The following is a 19908-nucleotide window of genomic DNA, read 5'->3' as shown; positions in this document are numbered from 1 at the left end:
GATCGGCATTTCGCTTTTTTTTCTTTTTTCAAAACGTTTCTTTACACAATGAAAATTGTTATTATCAATAAAATATTTAATCCATGATTTGATATCACACCATGAGTATATGAAGACTGAAAACACATACATGATATGTGTATAGATACACACACACATATACAGATTTATATAACAAGCATATTCAAAAGGAATGGACCAATTTTATTATGTACTAGGAGTAGCAATAGAAACTTTTGGGAGATTTCAATAAATACAAAAAGGTGTATTTACCAATCTGTCATTCACCCGACCGTTCTCTACGGATACAAGATGTGGTCAATGAAAGTGGCTGATTGGTGAAGCTGAAAGTCTTTTTAACAACAACTGCTTCTGTCAGATCTTGCATTGCCAGCAAACTAACTCTCTTCTCCACTAACACCTTAATCTTAAATCCTTGCCATCTGTACTGCTGTAGAGATGTCCTTGATAGTTTGAATATGAAGTTCATCTCTTGGTGGAACATCTAACTCATGGTGTAATTCTCCTTAGCTCTCTGTCTGGGTGGTCCAAGTTTGATGCTGGATAACAACTGAGCTCTCAGGACTTCAGGTGGTCAAACTTCGATGGTAGAATCACAATTGGCTAGCCATCTTGTATGACCTTGTTTAAGACTGTCATTCAAAGGTCGCAATTTTTTTACGTGGCCCCACAAGAAAACAAAGCACTTAATTGTGAAATTCTATCTACTTCTTGTCATTATTGAGAAGTGCCTAAACTGGAGAATTAAAGCAATGCATCACAAAATAGGTTCATTCTTTTTGAATAACCCTGAAATATATTATATACACACAAACACTGCACAAATGAAAATGAGAGAAAGTTTGAGTACATTTTGTTGTATGCAAACTTCATAAAATAAATGTATGAAAATTTCAAAGAATGAAACCGTCTTCTGCTTCAGTTCATTATATTCATCTAATTTCATTCACACTTACATACACACTAATATATATATATATATATATATATATATATATATACACACACACACACACATATTAATGAGGAACAAAAACAGAAAAACTGTTGACATGGAAGCCTGCAGAGGCTTGTTTTAGTTTGAATTTTTTTTTGAGTGATTGTTTAAAATATATTCATCACTTTATGATAAAACTTACAAAAGAATGCATCAGAATAGTTTTCATGTTTGTCATTTATATATATATATATATATATATATATGTGTGTGTGTGTGTGTGTGTGTGTGTTTAAAGACAAAATTGAAAAAATAAATTAAACACAGTAAGAAAAAAAAGGATTGACTAGTTTTGTTTGGATATATTCAAAAGAACTGGTCAATCTCTTGTTCATTCTTCGGTGTGTCATTTTTCTTTCCATATGTTTCACTAAATTTTGTTTTAATGGAATTTTATTTTATGATATATATTTATGCCTTTTATATATATATATATATATATATATATATATATGAAATGATATGGAGCCCATTTGTTCAAGAGTCTTAATTCAGTTGAGGCTTATTTTCTTCACACGCACGCATATATGTGTGATATCAGGCCTCCATTGCAGCATAGTGTATTGATGTTTAATTATTATAGATGTCTATTTACACATCTGTACAGAGAGGGGGAAGGAGGGTAAGTCAAGCAAAAAAACAACAACAATATTCATGTATATTTGTGTTATCAAAAATGAATTTTGAGTGTGAAATGTTTGTCCATTCGAAGAGGTAAAGAACTAGAGAGTGCAGAGACTTCCCAATAGAGGCTGCGGGACATGAACAATTGGTAGAGAATCACGACCACTGTCGACTGGGAAAATACGACACCCATTGTTAAGATCTGAAAAACAAAAACAAAAAAATATCAAGAAAGGAAACTTCTTAATGTAGTAATTTTAGAAGACAAGATCCAGCTTTTGAACCTGGATTGCATGCGAGCACATTTGAAGTCAAAATAAAAATTATTTTGGAAAGGAATGCACAAAGCAAAAATATTGCTTGTCCATGACATAACTAGGTTGAAAAAAATAATCAGTAAAAGTTTTGCCTACAAAAATCAGTGAGTAATTAGATCAGTAGTTGACCTTAAGTGATATTGGATGACATAAATAAAAGTTACTTAACATGTGCTATGTTGATGCCAAGCAAAAGCACAGAGTCTGACAGTGACTGTGTAATTAGGTTTGTGCAAAAACAATATCATTTTCTCACATATGTTGCTTTTATAGATGACTAGCCTGGAGCCTCGAAGATGAAGATAGTCATGGCCAGCCGACTGTGGTTTATAATAAACACTCGAAAGCCTTAATTGAAGCTGATCCTCACAAAACCACACGAGAAGCTGCTATTGAACGTGAGGTTGACCACTTAACAATCATTCACCATTTAAAGCAAATAGGGAAGTCAAAAAAGTTGGATAAATGGGTGCCACATGAATTGAACGATAATCAAAATAATTGTTGCTTTGAAGAGTCTTCTATGCTCCTTATGTGCAACAAAAATGCCTCATTTCTTGAGCAGATTGTAACGTGTGATGAGAAGTTGATCCTCTATGACACTCGGCGACATTTGGCACAGTGGTTGGATGTTGGAGAAACTCCACAACACTTCCCGAATCTGAAATTGCACCAAAAAAAAAGGTTATGGTGATTGTTTGGTGGTCTGTAGCCAGTCTCATCCATACAGCTTCTTGAATCCAGGTGAAATGAATACAGTGGAGAAGTACTACCAACAAATTGACGAAATGCACCAGAAACTTCAACATGTACCCAAGATTGGTCAATATGAAGGGACCAATTCTCCTCTATTACAACGTTCGCCCACATGTTGTTCAACTGACCATGCAGAAGCTGAACGAATTGGGCTACGAGACTGCCTCACCCGCCATATTTACAGGACCTCTCATCCACCGATTATCACTTTTTCAAGCATCTCGACAACTTCCTGCGCAAAAAATGCTTCAAAAGCCGAGATGATGCCGAATCGGCCTTCAACGGCTTTATAGTTTCCAGAACTCTGGATTTCTATGCTAATGGGATAAATAAACTTGTTTATTGTTGGCAAAAATGTGTTGATACTAATGGTTCTTATTTCGATTAATAAAGTTTATTATGAAAGGATTTATGATCTTTTGAAGTTGAACATCAAAAAACAACATTATTTTTGCACCAATCTAGTAAAAAAGGAGAGGGAGGGTGTCAAGTGCTCAGGTCAGAGACAGATTTGTTCATTTGTGAACAAAGAAATAAATTGGTTACCTTGACTGTTCTGCATCTATTGACAAGAATTTTCATTCATTTTTTTTTTCAACATGGCAATACCATTGAAGTCTACTCTCCTGCACACATTTCTCTATTTGTGTCCAGATTTGATCTTCCTTAAAAGTCATCAGAATGTTAAAACTCACATTACACATCCATTGTATCATTCTCGTATCGTTTCTATCCATGCAACACATTGTCAACCCTCACTGGCCATACATTATCACACTGCATACACAGGCCTGATAGATTCTTGACTTGCTTGACAATGGTGGTGATTAGTAATGGCAGAAGTTCCCTGAACTTAATTCACTCCTAACTCTTACAATCACACTAACACCAGCTCCACCCTTTGCTCCAATGGTACTTTTGAATTAAAAGCCAGGTTTCATTTTAGAAGAGTTTCCGACGGGTAGCTAATCTGTATAAGTAAAGGAGATGAAAAAGAGTTTTCAATGGGTAACTAATCCGTATAAGTCCTGTAGATGAGAAAGAGTTTCCGATGGATAGCTAATCTTATATAACTCTTGGAGATGAAAAAGTTTTTGGTGGGTTTGGCTGATTTGTATAAGTCTTGGACTTTAAAATTTTGCAGACGAAAAGCAAAGATCTTTCTCGTGTGGACACAAAAAATTATGCGCGGGAATTCTAAAAGATGTAATATTTTTATTGGAGCAATTCCGGTTTTTGATTGGTTGCTCGCAGAACATGACTCCATTTGATTGGTCAGTTCCTATTGCCAGTGTCTACAAGTAGAACCTTCCAATTTTCTTCAATCATACCCCATCATTATATCAAAAATATTGCAACAGGTATCACCAAGGTAACAAAACTTCTCAACAACCACAACAGCTTCACCATCCAGTTCTCATTCTTCTCCATCGGTTTTCACTTCTTACACACAAACTGGTTATCATTTCTCATCGTGCCAGTAATTCCACCACATTTCTTGTGTACCCAATGTTTACAGATACAATCAAAAATCATTTAAAGTGTTTGAAAAGCAAGAAAATCTCCAATTCTTAAAAATAATGAATGCCATTTTTCTTACCTTGTATCGTAAGTATTCAGCAAATAACCAAGTCAGCACGACCAATATCGGGTATGAAAGGAACCACAGCATACATAACTGAGAATAGGAAAAAGAAAGGAGAAATCAATCAGGATTTTAAGTGAGGGAGAGGTGAAGAGAAAAAGGGGTGGGGAGAAAGAAAAAAGAAAGGAGGCAAGTGAAACATACATGGTCCCCCGAAAGTGAACGAGGCATAAAAAAGAAAAATGACTAAGTTCAGTATTTGCCCCCTCCCCATTTAGCCCCAAAAGTCCCCAGGGGACGTCAAATCCTGGCGAAAATGAACAAACTGTGCAGTTTTAGGCCTTAACAATTGCACCATGCAAAAAAAGAAATGACTAAGTCCATCAGTTAGTTACAACTTTTCAGAAAGTTTATAAAAATCCAAGGCATCAATTTTTTTTTTTTAATAAACACAAAAGTGTCAATTTTAACGATTTTAACCTGAAAGGCATCCCTAGGGGGGCAACAGGAGTTTTCCCGGAAAATCTGTTCTGTTACTTTTTTTTTTACTCATGTCATGTTTAATGTTTGTGCAAAATTTTAAAAAATTCCAAGGCGTAGTTATTGAGAAAAGTGCAGACAGATGTACGGACAAGGGTGAATTTACAGATCCACCCTCGTTTTGTCAACGGACCAAAAACAGAAAAAAGAAAAGAAAAAGATAGAAATAAGGGAAAAAGAGTTTAGTTTGAAAGTCAGTTTCAATAAATTTTTTATCTTTGCCGCATACGGTTTTTCTAATCACCTTAAACTTTCTATGGCACATGTCTATCTCCGGAACACGCCTTATTCCAACTCAAACTCCTGTTCTATCATCCATGGTTCCTTTTATGCGTCTGGTATAGTCTCGTTTGCATGGTGGCGGCAAGAGTTTGTGTTACTCATGCGTAATCATTAAGTATAAAAGCAACTGTAAGTCGCCATCGTTTTCTTTTTTTATTTTTCTTGTCAAGCGACCAAAACCTACAAAACGCACACAAACGTGCTATCCTGGTAAGTTATGATTCCCTCTACACTCCCTCTTGATTTCATGATCTCAATCATAGCATGGGGTAGTATCCATCTTTGTCAGGTATTTCTTTGAAGAGGAACGATGCAGGCATACTGTCACCTGTGGTCCCAGTTTCACTAGACTGCAGGGCCTTGTTGTCAGTTATGGCAGCTCATGTTCATGTCAAAAGTTGTTCTGCACTCATTATTTTCATCCTCAATAGTAGATGTTTAACGTGTTGCGGTAGTCCAGAGATGAATACACATGTAAATCAACATTCAAGCAATGATCTATAAATCAAGAGAGCCAGGCGTCACAGTTCAGCAAAAACTCGTCCTTCGTTTCATCTGAGCGTAATTGTCTAGTGACGAACTGGTCATATGCATTAAATGCATCAGCAGAAGACAGATGCGGTTATGAGGACTTGCTTAATCTGTTCTGCGTTTGTTTTCTTCTCCTTACTTAGTTGCCTTACTCACAATCTTAATGACAGGATGCACTCAACATTCTTCAGGACGTGAAGCTCACATACAAGTTCCACATTTTCAATTCATTCGACAATGGGCATATCAGTCGCAGCACCACTAAACTCTGAAATGAGCCGGACATAAAAAGTCTTGCCCCCCCCATCACTGAAAGGCCGAAATAGCTTCTAGTTTGAAAGTCAGTTTCAATAAATTTTTTATCTTTCCACACTTTTTTCTAACCATCTTCGTCTATCACATGTGTACATAACACATCTTATTCCAACTCAACCTCCTGTTATATCCACGGTTCCTGTTATGCATCTGACATGGTTTCATTTGCATATGTAACACCAAAGAGAGGCAGCGTGAAATCGTCAGTGACCATTAACTTTTAGTTAAGACGCAGTAGTATTAGTTGGGAGAACCTCTTTGGTTGTTGAGGACATGGGGCATCGTCCTCATCTTGAGAATCGCCACCCCATGGGGGGGCGAATGTAACACCAAAGAGAGGCAGCGTCAGACCATTAGGGTCGATGTGACGCTTTTATTTAACGTTAATATTTTATCCCGGGCAATATCGGGTAATTGAAAGATAGATGTTAAGATCTTATTCCGGGCAACACCGGTTAACTAAAAGATATGTTAATATTTTTGTCCCGAGCCAACATCGAAAAAGAAGAAAGACTTTGCTGGCTTCAATTCTGCCAAAGTATTTTTTTCTTTCTTTCTTCAAAGCATGATTCGATTGTTGATATTTTTTCTCTGATTTGAAGTCGCACATACGCATGGGTCAGGTTCAAAGGATGCGCCGACCGTTTGTTGTTGACAAATTCAAGGACACAATTCATGTGTCAGCTGGAACAACAACAGGTAGATTATGTTTTTGCTTTGAACTAAAAACTACACACACACACGTATTTGTTGGTGTCACAAAATATATTTGTTACAAATCAAAACAAGGATAAATAAATTCTTTGGAATTAAAATTTCACACACGCATTTGTCGGCTTCAAAGAATGTTTGTCGAATCAAATATTAAATGGTTTTGTATGACTCTGATAAAACCCTTTGAACCCAAAATAACATTCTCAACTGTTTCCATTCTCAAACCGAATCGCAGTTCTGAAATATAGATCAAGAGATTTTTGCCACCTGACAATTTTCAATAACATATTTTGTCGAGATGTTAACAGAATAATAAATTGTTGATTTCCTTTGATAATGACACGTGTTACATCTAAGGGCAGAATTAACGAAGCATTTATTTTTTTTTGGACGCAGTTTTCTTACTTACACGGTTATTGCATATTACGCAGTTTGGAAATTATCCAATCAGAGAAAACTGGTTATTTTCCATCAGGCGTTTTTGATTGATCGGGGAGGAGTTAGAATTATTCTTGGATTGTGGGAGGTGGCCAATTTCTGTCATCAGTCAAATTATCCAATGAGAGAGAATCAGACGATTTGGTTATCGAGCACTCTGATTGGTCGGGAAGGAATTGGGAATTGCCGCCCCGCCCAGTGCTCTACTATATAAAGACCAAGAGAGTCAGAGCAAAACAGAGAAGAAGAGAGAGTCTGGGAAGTCGGAGCAAAAACAGAGCGAATCTGAGAGTCAAGCCACCTCACCTCTCCTCTCTCTCTCTCTCTCCCCCTCGCCTATTGCCCGATAACTAAAAAAGGGTTAAATTAATAGACCTGTGAATTCCAGCAAGGAGAAGCCCCACTTAGAAGTTTAAATGCTTGCTTACAAATTCATACTCCAAACTGTACATGTGTTTGTATATATTTCTTTTATGGTTTTCTTTTAATACATTCAACCAATCTCCGGAGTCTTTGTTTATTCAAAATTCTTCGATTTGCTGATGTGCTGATGTTTTCATTATTATTTTTTTTTACTTGTGAAACTGCTTCCGTCAACGGGCACCCGGTATCTCCGAAGACGAAATCTCTAGACGATCACAGAAGATCCGGCCTTGTGGACATTGCAGCAAAGACGATTCCACCAACGCACTGAAGAAGGGCTTACTGGGTGACGCGACGTACCGGCGGGGTTTCATACATAAACACGGTGAGAGTTTGCGTTACTCACGTCATCATTAAGTATAAAAGCAATTGCGATTCAACACTTTTTTTGTCAAGCAATCGAACCAAACAAAGCACACACACACCATCCTGGTTATTTACGATTTCCCTACAGAGAGACAAGGAAAAAGAGGGAGAAAGAAAAAGAGGTAAGGAGGAAGAGAGAGAGAGTAGGAGAAAAAGGAAGAGACAAAAGAGAGAAAGGGAGAAAAAATAAAGCAAGGAAAATAACAAAAAATCATAATTCAAAATCTTAAGAGCAAATAAATTTTACCATTTTATAACATTTCGATAATGCATTGTTTTTCAGAATTTCTTTAGTATTACGGATTTCTGATTTTGTTTGTCGACAACTTTGTGTATAAATTTTATGAGAAAAATATTTGAAGAAGAACAAAGGGAATAATTCTGTTCCAGATATGCTACAAGAGAAATAACTCCCATCCTCAAGTTAAAACAAAACAAAAAAAATGCAAAAAACATGTTTTATTTACATTTTAATAAAAATATAAATAAAACATGTTTTCTGCATTTTTTATGCATGTTACTAGAATTATATTTTCAATAGTGTTCGTTTATTTTTAATATTTTATGAGAATAATTTTTTTTAAAGCATGAATCATTGTAATTATAGAAGTATAGTTCTTTTGTAAGCGAAGGCGATTTACTGAATGGAGCAGTAAGAGCCACTATGTTTGTTTAATGTTTGACAATAGTATTCTAATATTCCATTATGGGATTGGAGTCAGCCACACAACTTCCTCTAAGTATGAATGATTTGTGAAAGTCAGGATGGTCGAAGTTATGAAATGGAATAAAAGTGACTGTTAATTTCTGGAAACATGCATCAGTTATTGGCAGAAATTGTGATCATATTTGAATTACATGTAGCACTTGTTCATAGTTCTATGATGTCTCAAGTTAGAGGGGAAAAATAAACTTTATTTTATTATATGTATGGATAGAAGATTAAGAGAGAGAGAGGAAGATATTTTTCCCAATTGTCTAATAAAATTGTGTGAAAATCTTCAGAATGGCAATAAAGAACAAGGGAAATAATTCTGTTAAAAATATGCTACAAGGAAAATAACCTGCATGATTTAATTTTAAAAAAAGTGCAAAAAATTAAAATATGTTTAATTTACATTTTTATTAGTTATTGGGGGGGGGGGGTATTTTCTTCAATTATGTTTTTTTGACTAATAAATTTGTATAAAAATCTTCAGAACAGTAAGAATGTCTATTTGAAAAAGAAAAATGTTTTATTCCAAAGACGGTTTTGGTTTCCCATTCTGAGAACTTCTTGCTGAATGTAAGCATTTCTATTTGGTTTTAAAAATTTTAAATATAATAAACCAGTAGAGAAAAAAGTTGATTTACCTTTGTAAAAGTGATATAGAATTCTCTTTTTAAAGCACTTCTTTCTGCATTGACCGTTTTTCGAAGATTCCAAGCAAACACGCCTGCCATGAGAATGCGAAGACCAACTAATGCTAAGCCAGCGTACGTTCGGTGAGCATAGTACATTCTATGCTCTTTGTCTTGGTATTGTTCCCATAAAAAAAGGATAGACTGAAAAAGGGAGGGAGAAAACAACAAAATTAAACAGAACTTAAAACAACTTAGAAAGAAAAACGAATGCGAAAAGGGAGAGAACTCTTTCTTTAAAACAAAACGTCTGCCAGGGTTCAGGATGAAAATCCTAAATGCAAAACTGCTAATAATTGAACAACTTATGTTAGAAGAAAAGTGGTTTCTTGTCCAGAATTATTTCTATATTAAAAAGTAAAGAAAATCTGTATGATGCATGTAGCCATGATGAAACGCAAATATCATATTCCAAAAGTCTTGTAAACTGACTAAGTAGTTTTATTTTTATAAAGAAAATCATTTTTAAGTGATTAATGGTAAATTTGTCAGTATTGCAACAGGAATCTAGTAACTATGGAATCTTTGCAGAGTTATCTTTCCTTTGTTTTTTGAAATATCAAAATGGCAGCCATTCCGTGGATACTCATAAAATTTGATTTTCTTATTAAAAAAATAAAACTACTTGATCAATTTACATGATTTTTGGAAGATGATGTTTTCGTTTCATCACAGGTACATACATCATGCAGATTTTTCTTTATTTTTGGTTTTTTAATATAGGGTGAATTCTAGACAAGAACCGAAAAGGGTAGTGTCTGTTCTGATACTAAAATTAAACTTTTCTGTCTTTGATCAATGAAGGACGAATCCTTCTAAACTGAGGCAATTTTTATTTTTGTCTCAATACAGAGTTCCCATTTTGGGGAGCTGGATTTTCTTCATATTAAAAAACGACCTTGGGTTTAACACTGTTCTTGTGAGGAGGCAAGTAAATTGGAACTTACAGTAGACATAGAATTCTAGAAAGTGAATTTTATTATGATTGTATAAAAATGATTTGTATATCAGATAGAGAATATTAGTGTACACCAAAAATTACTGAAAAATTATCGAGTAGAGTTTTAATAAAAAGTAAAATTAATTTATTATTCAAAGTTAACACACTCCGAATGACATTCATGTCAAACCAGTGCATCACAGAAGATTATCTCCCTTCTTCTGATATAAAGATACTATGCGATCTTGTGGTTCGGAGTTCAAATAATAAGAAATTAAAGTTTATAGAAGGCAGAACAATGCAAAGGTGTAACGCAACTTAAGATATAATGGTGAAAGCAGCTATGCAGTTTCACTTTTATTGATCGAATTAATGTATACATGTATAAGCATACATGTATACATATACTTTTTTTTAAATGCAATATTTTACATATAGAATGTTATTACTTGCGTCAGACGGTCAGGTTGTGTATCCGTGATGCTATATTTCGGGATGTCTTCCTTTCATCAGACATATGTTCGACTTTCAAATGTGGTTTTATTATAGATGAAGCAGGTTTACAAAAATTGGAAATTAATTTATTTGTTTCAGACGCATAATTCATTAACATAAATTTAAATTTCTTTTATATACACATTAAACAATGCTTCAAGCAAACTACTTTAAGCTGTCATCAAATAGTAAATTCATTATATTATTTATTAAAATTCTACTCGCTTATTTTCCGTAATTGTTGGTGTACACAAATATTTTCTAATAAATATATTCATAAGTTTCCCTGTTATTTTTGACTACGATATTTCATGTGTAGTTCAATATAAAAAAGTACCAAAACTTGTTTTGTTTTATGATCTATCGACCATTGTTGTGAAAGAGGAAGCATGCAACACATGTCTGTACTCCTGTGAGAGAGTACAGACGTGACAAAATGCTCAAATGGACCCCCCCCCCCAAAAGAAAACATGATTCTGGTTGCAGCACATTAGATGGAGAAACTCATCAATCTCATTGTAAACGCTTACATGAGAAATTATGTCGCACCATGATGTCTCGTGTAGTTTGGCTACATCACCTGTCATCAGTTATCTGAAAACACCAAAATGATTGCTATATTTAGGTTTCATTTGGATTGGAATGTGTGGAATTTTTTTTTTTTTTTTTTTTTTAATTATTTATAGATAGTAAGGATACTCGACATTACCCGGGTTTTGTGTGAGCAACAACATCACGCTATTCATATTATTTGGATTCATTAAACTACTGTTCTCATCTTGAGTGTTATTTGTACAACATTTTGGTTGATGTAAACCCCGACCTTCTTCAGGTGCATCTTGTTGAACTTGAGAATCTGCACAGACGGAACCCTTTATTTAATTCACGGGAGTAGCATGCTCTCGTTTCGTCAGCCATGATTGGGTAGAAATCCTAAGTAATTCGCAATTGTATTTTTGGGTCGTATGCAATCTCCAGGAATGTAACTTTTACAACTGAATTTCACCAAGAACTCTATCCACTATACTATGGGTCCTTGCAGATAAGATACACCTGAAGAAGATCGGACATTACATCAACCAAAATGTTGTGAAAATAACTCAAAATAAGAACAGTAAATAAGCACAAGAAAAAAAAAATGGCCATCTAACAAATACATTGCAGTCATTTTTCCTTGTGCTTGTATACTGCTTGACTGTACTTGTTTTTCGAACCGAATAAACATTTTGCATTAAGTATAAACGCTAAAAACCTATCCAGCTAGGTAGAAGAGTAACTTATCTTGCTTTTGGTAACATTTGTTATTTGATTATTTGACTACTTTTTTTTTATCTCAGTGGATAGTAAAACAAACCCAAGGTCTCATTAAAATGTCAACTAAATAAGCCAACAAAGAAATATAAATAATTCAAACTAATGTAATCAAAACAATATACATAACTCTCAGGCATCTTATTGAAGCAGTGCTCGTCACATATTTCAACAAAACAATAAAACAGACTTGGTTTCTTTATTATTTATTCCTATATTTGTCAATAAAAAAAAAATTTGAACATTTGGAATCCAATCGAAAGGGAATTGCAATCATTTATTTTGTGCGACATACCTGTAGTATACATAAAATCCCAATGACTTTGGCAGCTGGTTTCTTCTTGATGGTCTCGATGGGAGAGGATTTGTATGGACTAGTTAACGTCCAGCCGAGGGAGAGGCACAGGAGCATATACAACATGGTGAATTGAGAGATGACATCAAAAACTGAAAAAGAAACAGAAAAAGAATGTTTCAATTTATAAGAAACAAAGTGTTTGTATAAATTAGTTTCAGATGAAAACATTACGTACTTGTGTAATGTTGAAATCAGTATAAACTACAAAAATTATGAACAATGATCCAGTAAAAGATATGCTAGATGTATTTTTAATAAAAAAAAATCATCTACAATTACGTTCTGAAATGCGTTGGTTTCAAAAAAATGTCAGACCCTTAATTAAAGTCAAGGGAGATAAGTCAGTTTGTCATATTGAATTGGCCGCACAACTCTTTCACATTATACATGCAATAAAACTTGATAATTCAATAAATTTTATTTTTACTTGTAATTATTTTTTTACACGATCATTTTTCATAATTTTTGGAACTTATACTAATTTTGATATGATACATAAGTATGTAATGTTTTCACCTAAAATGCGTTGGATCACCAATTTATACAAATGTCAAAAATGAAAAGAAAAGAATGGATATTCATAGAATGTGTCTATTTATGCTGTGATTTTAAACTTTTTATATGGAAATCACTCCAGACAAAGCATGAAGTCTCTTGATGTAAGGAACTAAAAAATAAATAAATAAAAATTTAAAAAATACTACTTCAAAATCAAAACATAGCCAACGATGAATGTTAGATAAATAGATTCCAACCCAGAAAACAGCAATCCTTCCCCCTTTGTCAGAGACATTGCTCATGGAATACGAGGATTAAAGGACAATATGGTAGTTGTGAGGTTGCTGAAGGTAAACATAAACTATAAATTTAATTGACAAACTGACAGAGTCTCTTCTTATGGAGATGCATGGATGCATTTAAAAATTCTGCCTCTGATATACACCAGATTTGTACTTTTGTATGGCTGCGAAGCATAATTGATGACAAAATATTAAAAAAAAAAAATAAAAAAAAAATGATCATGGCTGTAGTGAAACTTACTTGCACTATCATATTATCTGTCTACAGTTATTTTAAACGTTCCAAAGCGTATCCCACATCAAAGTTGATGGCCCAAGGCTGCATGGTATCATATTTTGCCGATCCGCCATTGATAAGAGCAAAAATACTCATACAGAAAGAGGAGATAAATCAGTCTGTCATGTAAGCAATTAATAATACATGGTGAATCGGCAAAGTATGAGAACTGATATTTATATTTTTTTATTAAAATTTTACTTGATAATTTTTCCTCCTTTTTTTTTTTGGTGAGGATACTCATTTTTATACACGATACGCAAATTTATCAAAAAGTTTTTACGTGAAATCTGATTTTCACTCGTGTTCAACTTTATATAAAGAACCAAAGAATTTTTTTTAAAGCCAAATAGAAATGCTCACATTCAGCAAGAAGTTCACAGAATGGAAAACCGAAACCGTCTTTGGAATAACTGAAAGAAGAAAAGAAAAACAATTTTGAGGAATATCAATATAGGATTCTCTACATAAATAAATCTGGACATCTATTATATAAAGGACAGTTGTGCGTGTGTGTGTGTGTGTGTGTGTGTGTGTGTGTGTGTCTCCAGCTAAAAGTCAAAACTTCAAAATAAACATCCACAAAATTAGTATACAGTAGAACCTGGGGATACAGTAGCCTTAGGATACGGGTTTTCAGGTTACGATGTGAAATATCTTTTTCCGAACCCTGATTATGGTATTTGCCCTGCTTTACGGTGTTATTTATAATGTTATTTGATTATATACTTGCGTATTATATATACTATACTGTATTTTGTTACTAATTTTTATGCCATATCCCGGGATTCTACCGTATTCTTGATCAGCGTGGAAGAATAACAATTAAAATTTGAAAAAAAAAATATTCATTCTCTGAGGATCAATGGAGTCAGGTTTCATCAGAGGATGAGGAACGTTTTTTTTTTTTCAGTATTATTATGTACTAGTTTGGAAATAAGATGTTGCTTGATTCCGTGAGGAATTTATTAGATAAAGGATAATTTTCTGTGTGTATATGTGTGCATATCCAACTAGAGAGGAATGGGCTGAGTGGAAGGGAAAGAGGTGTTTGGGGAGAGGAAGGGGAAAAGGGATAAAGAGATATGAATTTTGACAGAAATATGCCACATTTTTGCCTTGGCGATGCCTAGCAACCCTGTTAGCCTGGACATATTTCCTCATTATTGAATTTAGTAATCACTGCCCAGCTGACTGACCAATTGAGCTAGAACTAAAGAAATTGAAATCACGAGCCAGAGAATTGGTTAATAAAATGGTTGAAATGCTCTATTATATTTAGATGAGCGAGTTCATTCTTGAAGTTCTCATCAGTTGCTATTCCATGAGTGGATTTTTAAAAAATTTTTATTTACATGGGAGTCACCACCTGTCAAGGCCCATATCATTCACATATTTAATTCCATGTAGCATATTTCTTTTACTGTTACTGGCCAGGTTTCACTTCCATACATGGTCACACTGAATACACATGTCTGACAGACTCTTCCCATGATCAAGAGTCATTCAAGCAAGAGTTTTCCTATCGACCAGACGGCAGTTGTAGTCCATATGCCAATAAGTATCAATTTGATTCAACACTCAGCAACACTAACATTAAAACAGCCTTCATTATGTGGTACTTGTATGGATTTTGAGTCAGACAAAACAACTGTGTATCAGTATTAGATGAAAAAATGCAATAAAAAAACACAATTAAGTAATCTTGTAATGTCCGAGCAAATAAAAATTAATAAAATAAAATCAATAAAACTAACTAAAAGAAAAAACTAAATCAATAAAAAAAATCTAAAATCAATAAAAAAAATCTAAAATAAATAGTGACTAATCCATAACAAACAATACAATAAAATATATAAATAAAAATAAATAAATAAAAAATAAATACACTAAAAAACAAATTCATTTAAAAAATAAATTCAAGTAAAAAAGACCAAAACAAAAAAAAAAAAAAAATGTTAATAGAAAGAAAATTTTGTTTGCAAACCTGCGAAGATGAACCATCATAAGAAAGGATCCAAAAGCTTGAAATGAAGTTGATGCGGTCAGAAGTTGGATGACCAATTGCATGGGTCCGCCTTTAGTGATAGTCTGCCAGAGGCGAGGCCATAACACACAACCGGTCACAAAATAACACAGCGTTAACAGTTGGTAGAAGCCAAGCAAACCTGAAAAAAAAAAAAAAAAAAAAAAAAAAAGTTTCTATATTAATAAAATCATGATCATTTCTTGGGATGCCTGTGCTTTTCACCTCTATGTAACTTACAGAGATTTTAGTTACTATTAATCAAACATTTATTTGAAATGCGAACGCATAAACTTTTGTAAAATTCTACATAAAAGCAAATTTCGGTGCTAATATAGTTTGTGCACAGATGAAAACCACAGTTCCAAATAAATTAACAGGAAAAGTCTTAGATATCTTTATGTATAAAACAAAAATAGGTATCTACACCAAAACTTGGGGAAAAAATTGTTGAATAGACTTTTAATTAAAAATAAAAATCAGTCTTCTTTATTTTGCTGATGCGTCATTGATAAGAGCAGAAATTCTGTAAAGCAGGGGAAGATAACTCAGTCTATCATTTAACCAAATAATAATGCATGGAAATCGGCAAAATACAAAAATTGATTTTTATTTTTGATTAAAATTCTCCTCAATGATTTTTTCAAATTTTTGGTGAAGAGACTTATTTTTGCATAATATGCAAGTATATCAAAAGGTTTTTACTTGGAAAGTGATTTTCTCTTGTGCCCGATGCTATATAAGCATCCAAATTTTAATTACAAATGCATTTTTATTTTTTTAGTAAACAAGTCAGCCATTTTAATTTTTTTGTTAATAGTTTAAAAATAATAGCAAAAAAAACAAACTTTATGACCCATTAAAATTTGAAAGAAGCATTTAAACTGTCTCTAAAATTCTTAGCAAATCCCCAACTATTAAACATTGAACGTTTTGGAAATTATTTACATCTAATAATTTTATAAACAAATTAAAACAATATTACAAACAAAATTTTAGTTTTTTTAACAATTTGATTGAATTAATAATTTGATAATCAAAACAATATCATAATAATTACATTCAACTCTCAAGAAAATTGGATATATAGCAAAATGGGTTCTAGTCAGCTAACATACTTCCTAACTCCCGGTATGTCTGCTATCGGAAGTGGTGAGAAGGTTTCCTTCACTTCCTTCACTTTTATTGTTCTTCAGTATTTCTATTGTGAAGCAATTTATTGAAATAAAATATAAGAAAAGGATATTATTGAAAAATATACATTAACAATTAAGCTATTTTCAATAATTCTTAATTAAAATTTTTAAGCGTTTTCAATAATTCTTTAAAAAAGAAAAAAAAAAAGAAAAGAAAAGAGAGGTCACAAAAAATGTTTTCCAAATTCTTTAAACAAAAAACAAACTAATTTCAATAATTCTTAATCAAAATAAGACTGAAAAATATAAATAATAAAAAAAAGAAAGATCGGAAAAAAAAGAAATAAAAAAGGAGTATATGCACAGGAAAGATATAGACATGAGAAAAAAATGAAGAAACTGATTTGTCTTGTCACCGCTTCCAGTAGCAGACACATTGAAAGTTAAGTACGTTAGTTGATTATTACCGCAATATATGTTCATATATCTGGATACACTTGACACTTTTTTTTTTTTTTTTTTTTTTTTTTTACACGGTGATCACCACTTACCAAGGCCCGGAAGCCACTCAGGGATAAGGGTTATTGCAAGTACAGTACGTTAGTGTGGAGATTTGATGAAGTGTTTACTTAAGGAGGCGTTTCATTAGGAATTTGTTAATGTTGGACTTGAAGACATCCAAGTTATAGTCAGGTGGGAAGCAGGCAGATGGAACAGAGTTCCACAGGCGTCAGTTCTAAGAAAGAAGCTTTGTTCATGGAATCTACGTTTTGATTTAGGCACAGATAAAGAGTGGGGGAAATTTTTTACAGTGGATTTAGCTAGACGGGTGTTTTTCTGAAAGATTGGCGAGGGGGAGTTCAGACGAGCACCTACCATGGAAATAACGATAAAACAAGGATAGGCTCGCAACGTCTCTTCTGTGGGAGAGAGGTTGCAGGGTAGAGAAAAGGGCATCCCCCACTAAGCCACGAAGTCTATTTTGTACTCTGTCAAGGCAGGATAGGCTGTTTTTAGCAGCTCCTGCCCAGATATGGCAGCAGTATTCCATCCTTGAATGTACTTGGCTTTTATATAGATAGAGAATTGCATCAGTAGTGAGATATCTTCTGGAGCGGTAGAAGGATCCCACCATCTTTGCAGCGACCTTGGCAACAGACTTGATGTACGTGTTCCATTTCAGATCAGGAGTAAAGGTCAAACCCAGAAGCTTGTCAAAACACGGGGCTTCTCCTAGACGAGAGCCATCCATTTCAATTGATGCCAGATGGGGATCAGAGCGTTGATGATGTAAAGATAGGAGTTTGGTTTTAGATGCATTAAAGGTAACCAACCACATCTTCCCCCACTGAACCACGCGCTCGAGATCAGAGGAGAGAGAATCAGAGAGAACTTTGTCATTTACAGCCTTTGATGTGTTGCCGTAGATGGTCGTGTCATCAGCATAGATGTCAACGAATGATTTAAGTATGTGTTTAGGGTGGTCATTGATGTAGATCAGGAAGAGGGTTGGGCCCAGGATTGACCCTTGAGGGACTCCAGCATTAATACTGTAGGCCTCTGATTTTTGTCCATCAACCACTACTCTTATGAGCCTATCGGAGAGAAATGATTTAATGATTGAGAAAACATTTCCAGTTATACCATAGCTGGAAATCTTGTGAAGTAGACCCTTATGCCATACCTTGTCGAAGGCCTTTTATGTCTCAAGAGCAATTGCCCTAGAAAGGAAGCCTTTGTCAAGAGATTCACTAATCCTGTGAGATATAACCGTCAGCACATCTGCGGTAGATCTTGCAGAACGGAAACCATATTGTGTGTCACTAAGAAGGTTGTTTCTGCTGAGGTGGTTGACTATTTCTCTATATAATATGGATTCCAGCAACTTACTCATAACACACAGGAGACTTATTGGTCTGTACTGAGAGGGAGATGACTTATCACCTGAATTCTTAAATACAGGGCAAACTGATGAGGTTTTCCAGGGAGTCGGAAAGCACTTCTCCTTAAGGCAACACTTAAACAGTTTCGTAAGTATGGGGGGAAAGTTCTGGTTGAAGCTTTTTTAACACTATAATTGGGATGCCGTCAGGGCCAGTTGCTTTAATGTAATGAATGTAAAGATTACACAGTCATGAAATGCGCTTTATTCTTTATTCGTCAGAGAAAGTTTGGAAGTCTCCAATCAGAAGGGAAACCAAAGCAAAAGTCCTCAAGGCATGCAAAAAGATAATCCTTCTATGTGGCTTGGAATCGTGGCACATAGAAAGGGACTTAACGCTGCAAGCAGTTTATAACATCTGAAAAAGTTTTCCTACAAACAAATCAATGCATGGAACCTGGTCTTGTGTGTCGGTGATTGTGAGGAGGAGATGACTAGAACTTGCAGGATATGTCACCTATCACAATGAATCTACTTTGGTCTTTAGATGCAGAGAGAAGAGATAGTCGTCCATATGCCACACTGAAAGTGATTGAGGTGGAAACTGATTTGCTGTCGGCAATGGCTAATCAAGAGCTTTCAATTTGTCAAGGTTTCACCTACACCTACTGGCAGAGGATGACAAAAAAACTTTCAAAATCCTATTTCTGAATTTATTTGCACTACTGCTTTCATCTTGAGTGTTATTTGCACAATGTTTCAACTGATTCAACCTTCAACCTTCTTCAGGTGTGCCTTGGGGATTTTTTTGTCAAACTTGGGAATTTATTTAATTCACGGAAGTAACATGCTCTAGTGCCATCAGCCATGAATAGGTAGTAATCTTAAGTAATCCGCAATTATATTTTTAGCATCGCCCGCACTACAATAGGTTAAGAAAGTTCACACTAGAATTGTTCACAAAGACCTGTAGCAAAGTGAAACTCTTCAGTGTCGATACAAATTTCAAAATTCTGTTTTTTAACAACTTGATGAATAAAATAAGATAAAATAAAGAATAGTGATGCAGAAATGAAAGTAAAAAAAGCTTCCAGGTAACACCAGATAGATACAGTTAACAAATAAATTAAATTTCTAAAAAAAAAAAAAAATAAATAAAATAATAATCTTATTTGTATACACTGCAAAAATAAAATTAAACCTTCAGGAAAATATCACTTTTTACAATTGATTTTTCCAAGTGATATTCTCCTGAAGGTTCAATCCTCAGTGTGGGCGACCGAAAAATACATTGTGAATTACTTAGGACCTCTATCCAGTTATGGCTGACGGAGCAAGAGTACACCTACCCCTGTGAAGTAAATAAAGAGTTC

The 19908-nt window shown here is 34.2% G+C and overlaps 1 protein-coding gene across 1 annotated transcript in view; it reads right to left on the bottom strand.

Moving 5' to 3' along the window:
- Nucleotides 1–1549: 1549 nt before the first annotated feature.
- The window catches only part of LOC145297697 (integral membrane protein GPR180-like), a 52230-nt gene continuing 33871 nt past the window's right edge, over nt 1550–19908 (bottom strand). The window contains exons 4-9 of the mRNA XM_080143896.1: nt 15479–15659; nt 13855–13904; nt 12352–12503; nt 9263–9454; nt 4316–4393; nt 1550–1844 (exon numbers count right to left, since the gene is read on the bottom strand). Coding sequence (XP_080000022.1) covers nt 1689–1844; nt 4316–4393; nt 9263–9454; nt 12352–12503; nt 13855–13904; nt 15479–15659 — 809 coding nt within the window. The 3' untranslated portion in view covers nt 1550–1688. The remainder of the gene's footprint in view (nt 1845–4315; nt 4394–9262; nt 9455–12351; nt 12504–13854; nt 13905–15478; nt 15660–19908) is intronic.

This window comes from Euprymna scolopes, chromosome 18 (assembly GCF_053919585.1).
Source record: "Euprymna scolopes isolate OS-2025 chromosome 18, ASM5391958v1, whole genome shotgun sequence".
NCBI lineage: Eukaryota > Metazoa > Mollusca > Cephalopoda > Sepiida > Sepiolidae > Euprymna > Euprymna scolopes.
Note: the sequence above shows the minus strand (reverse complement) of the source record. Positions and strands in the feature narration are given on the sequence as shown.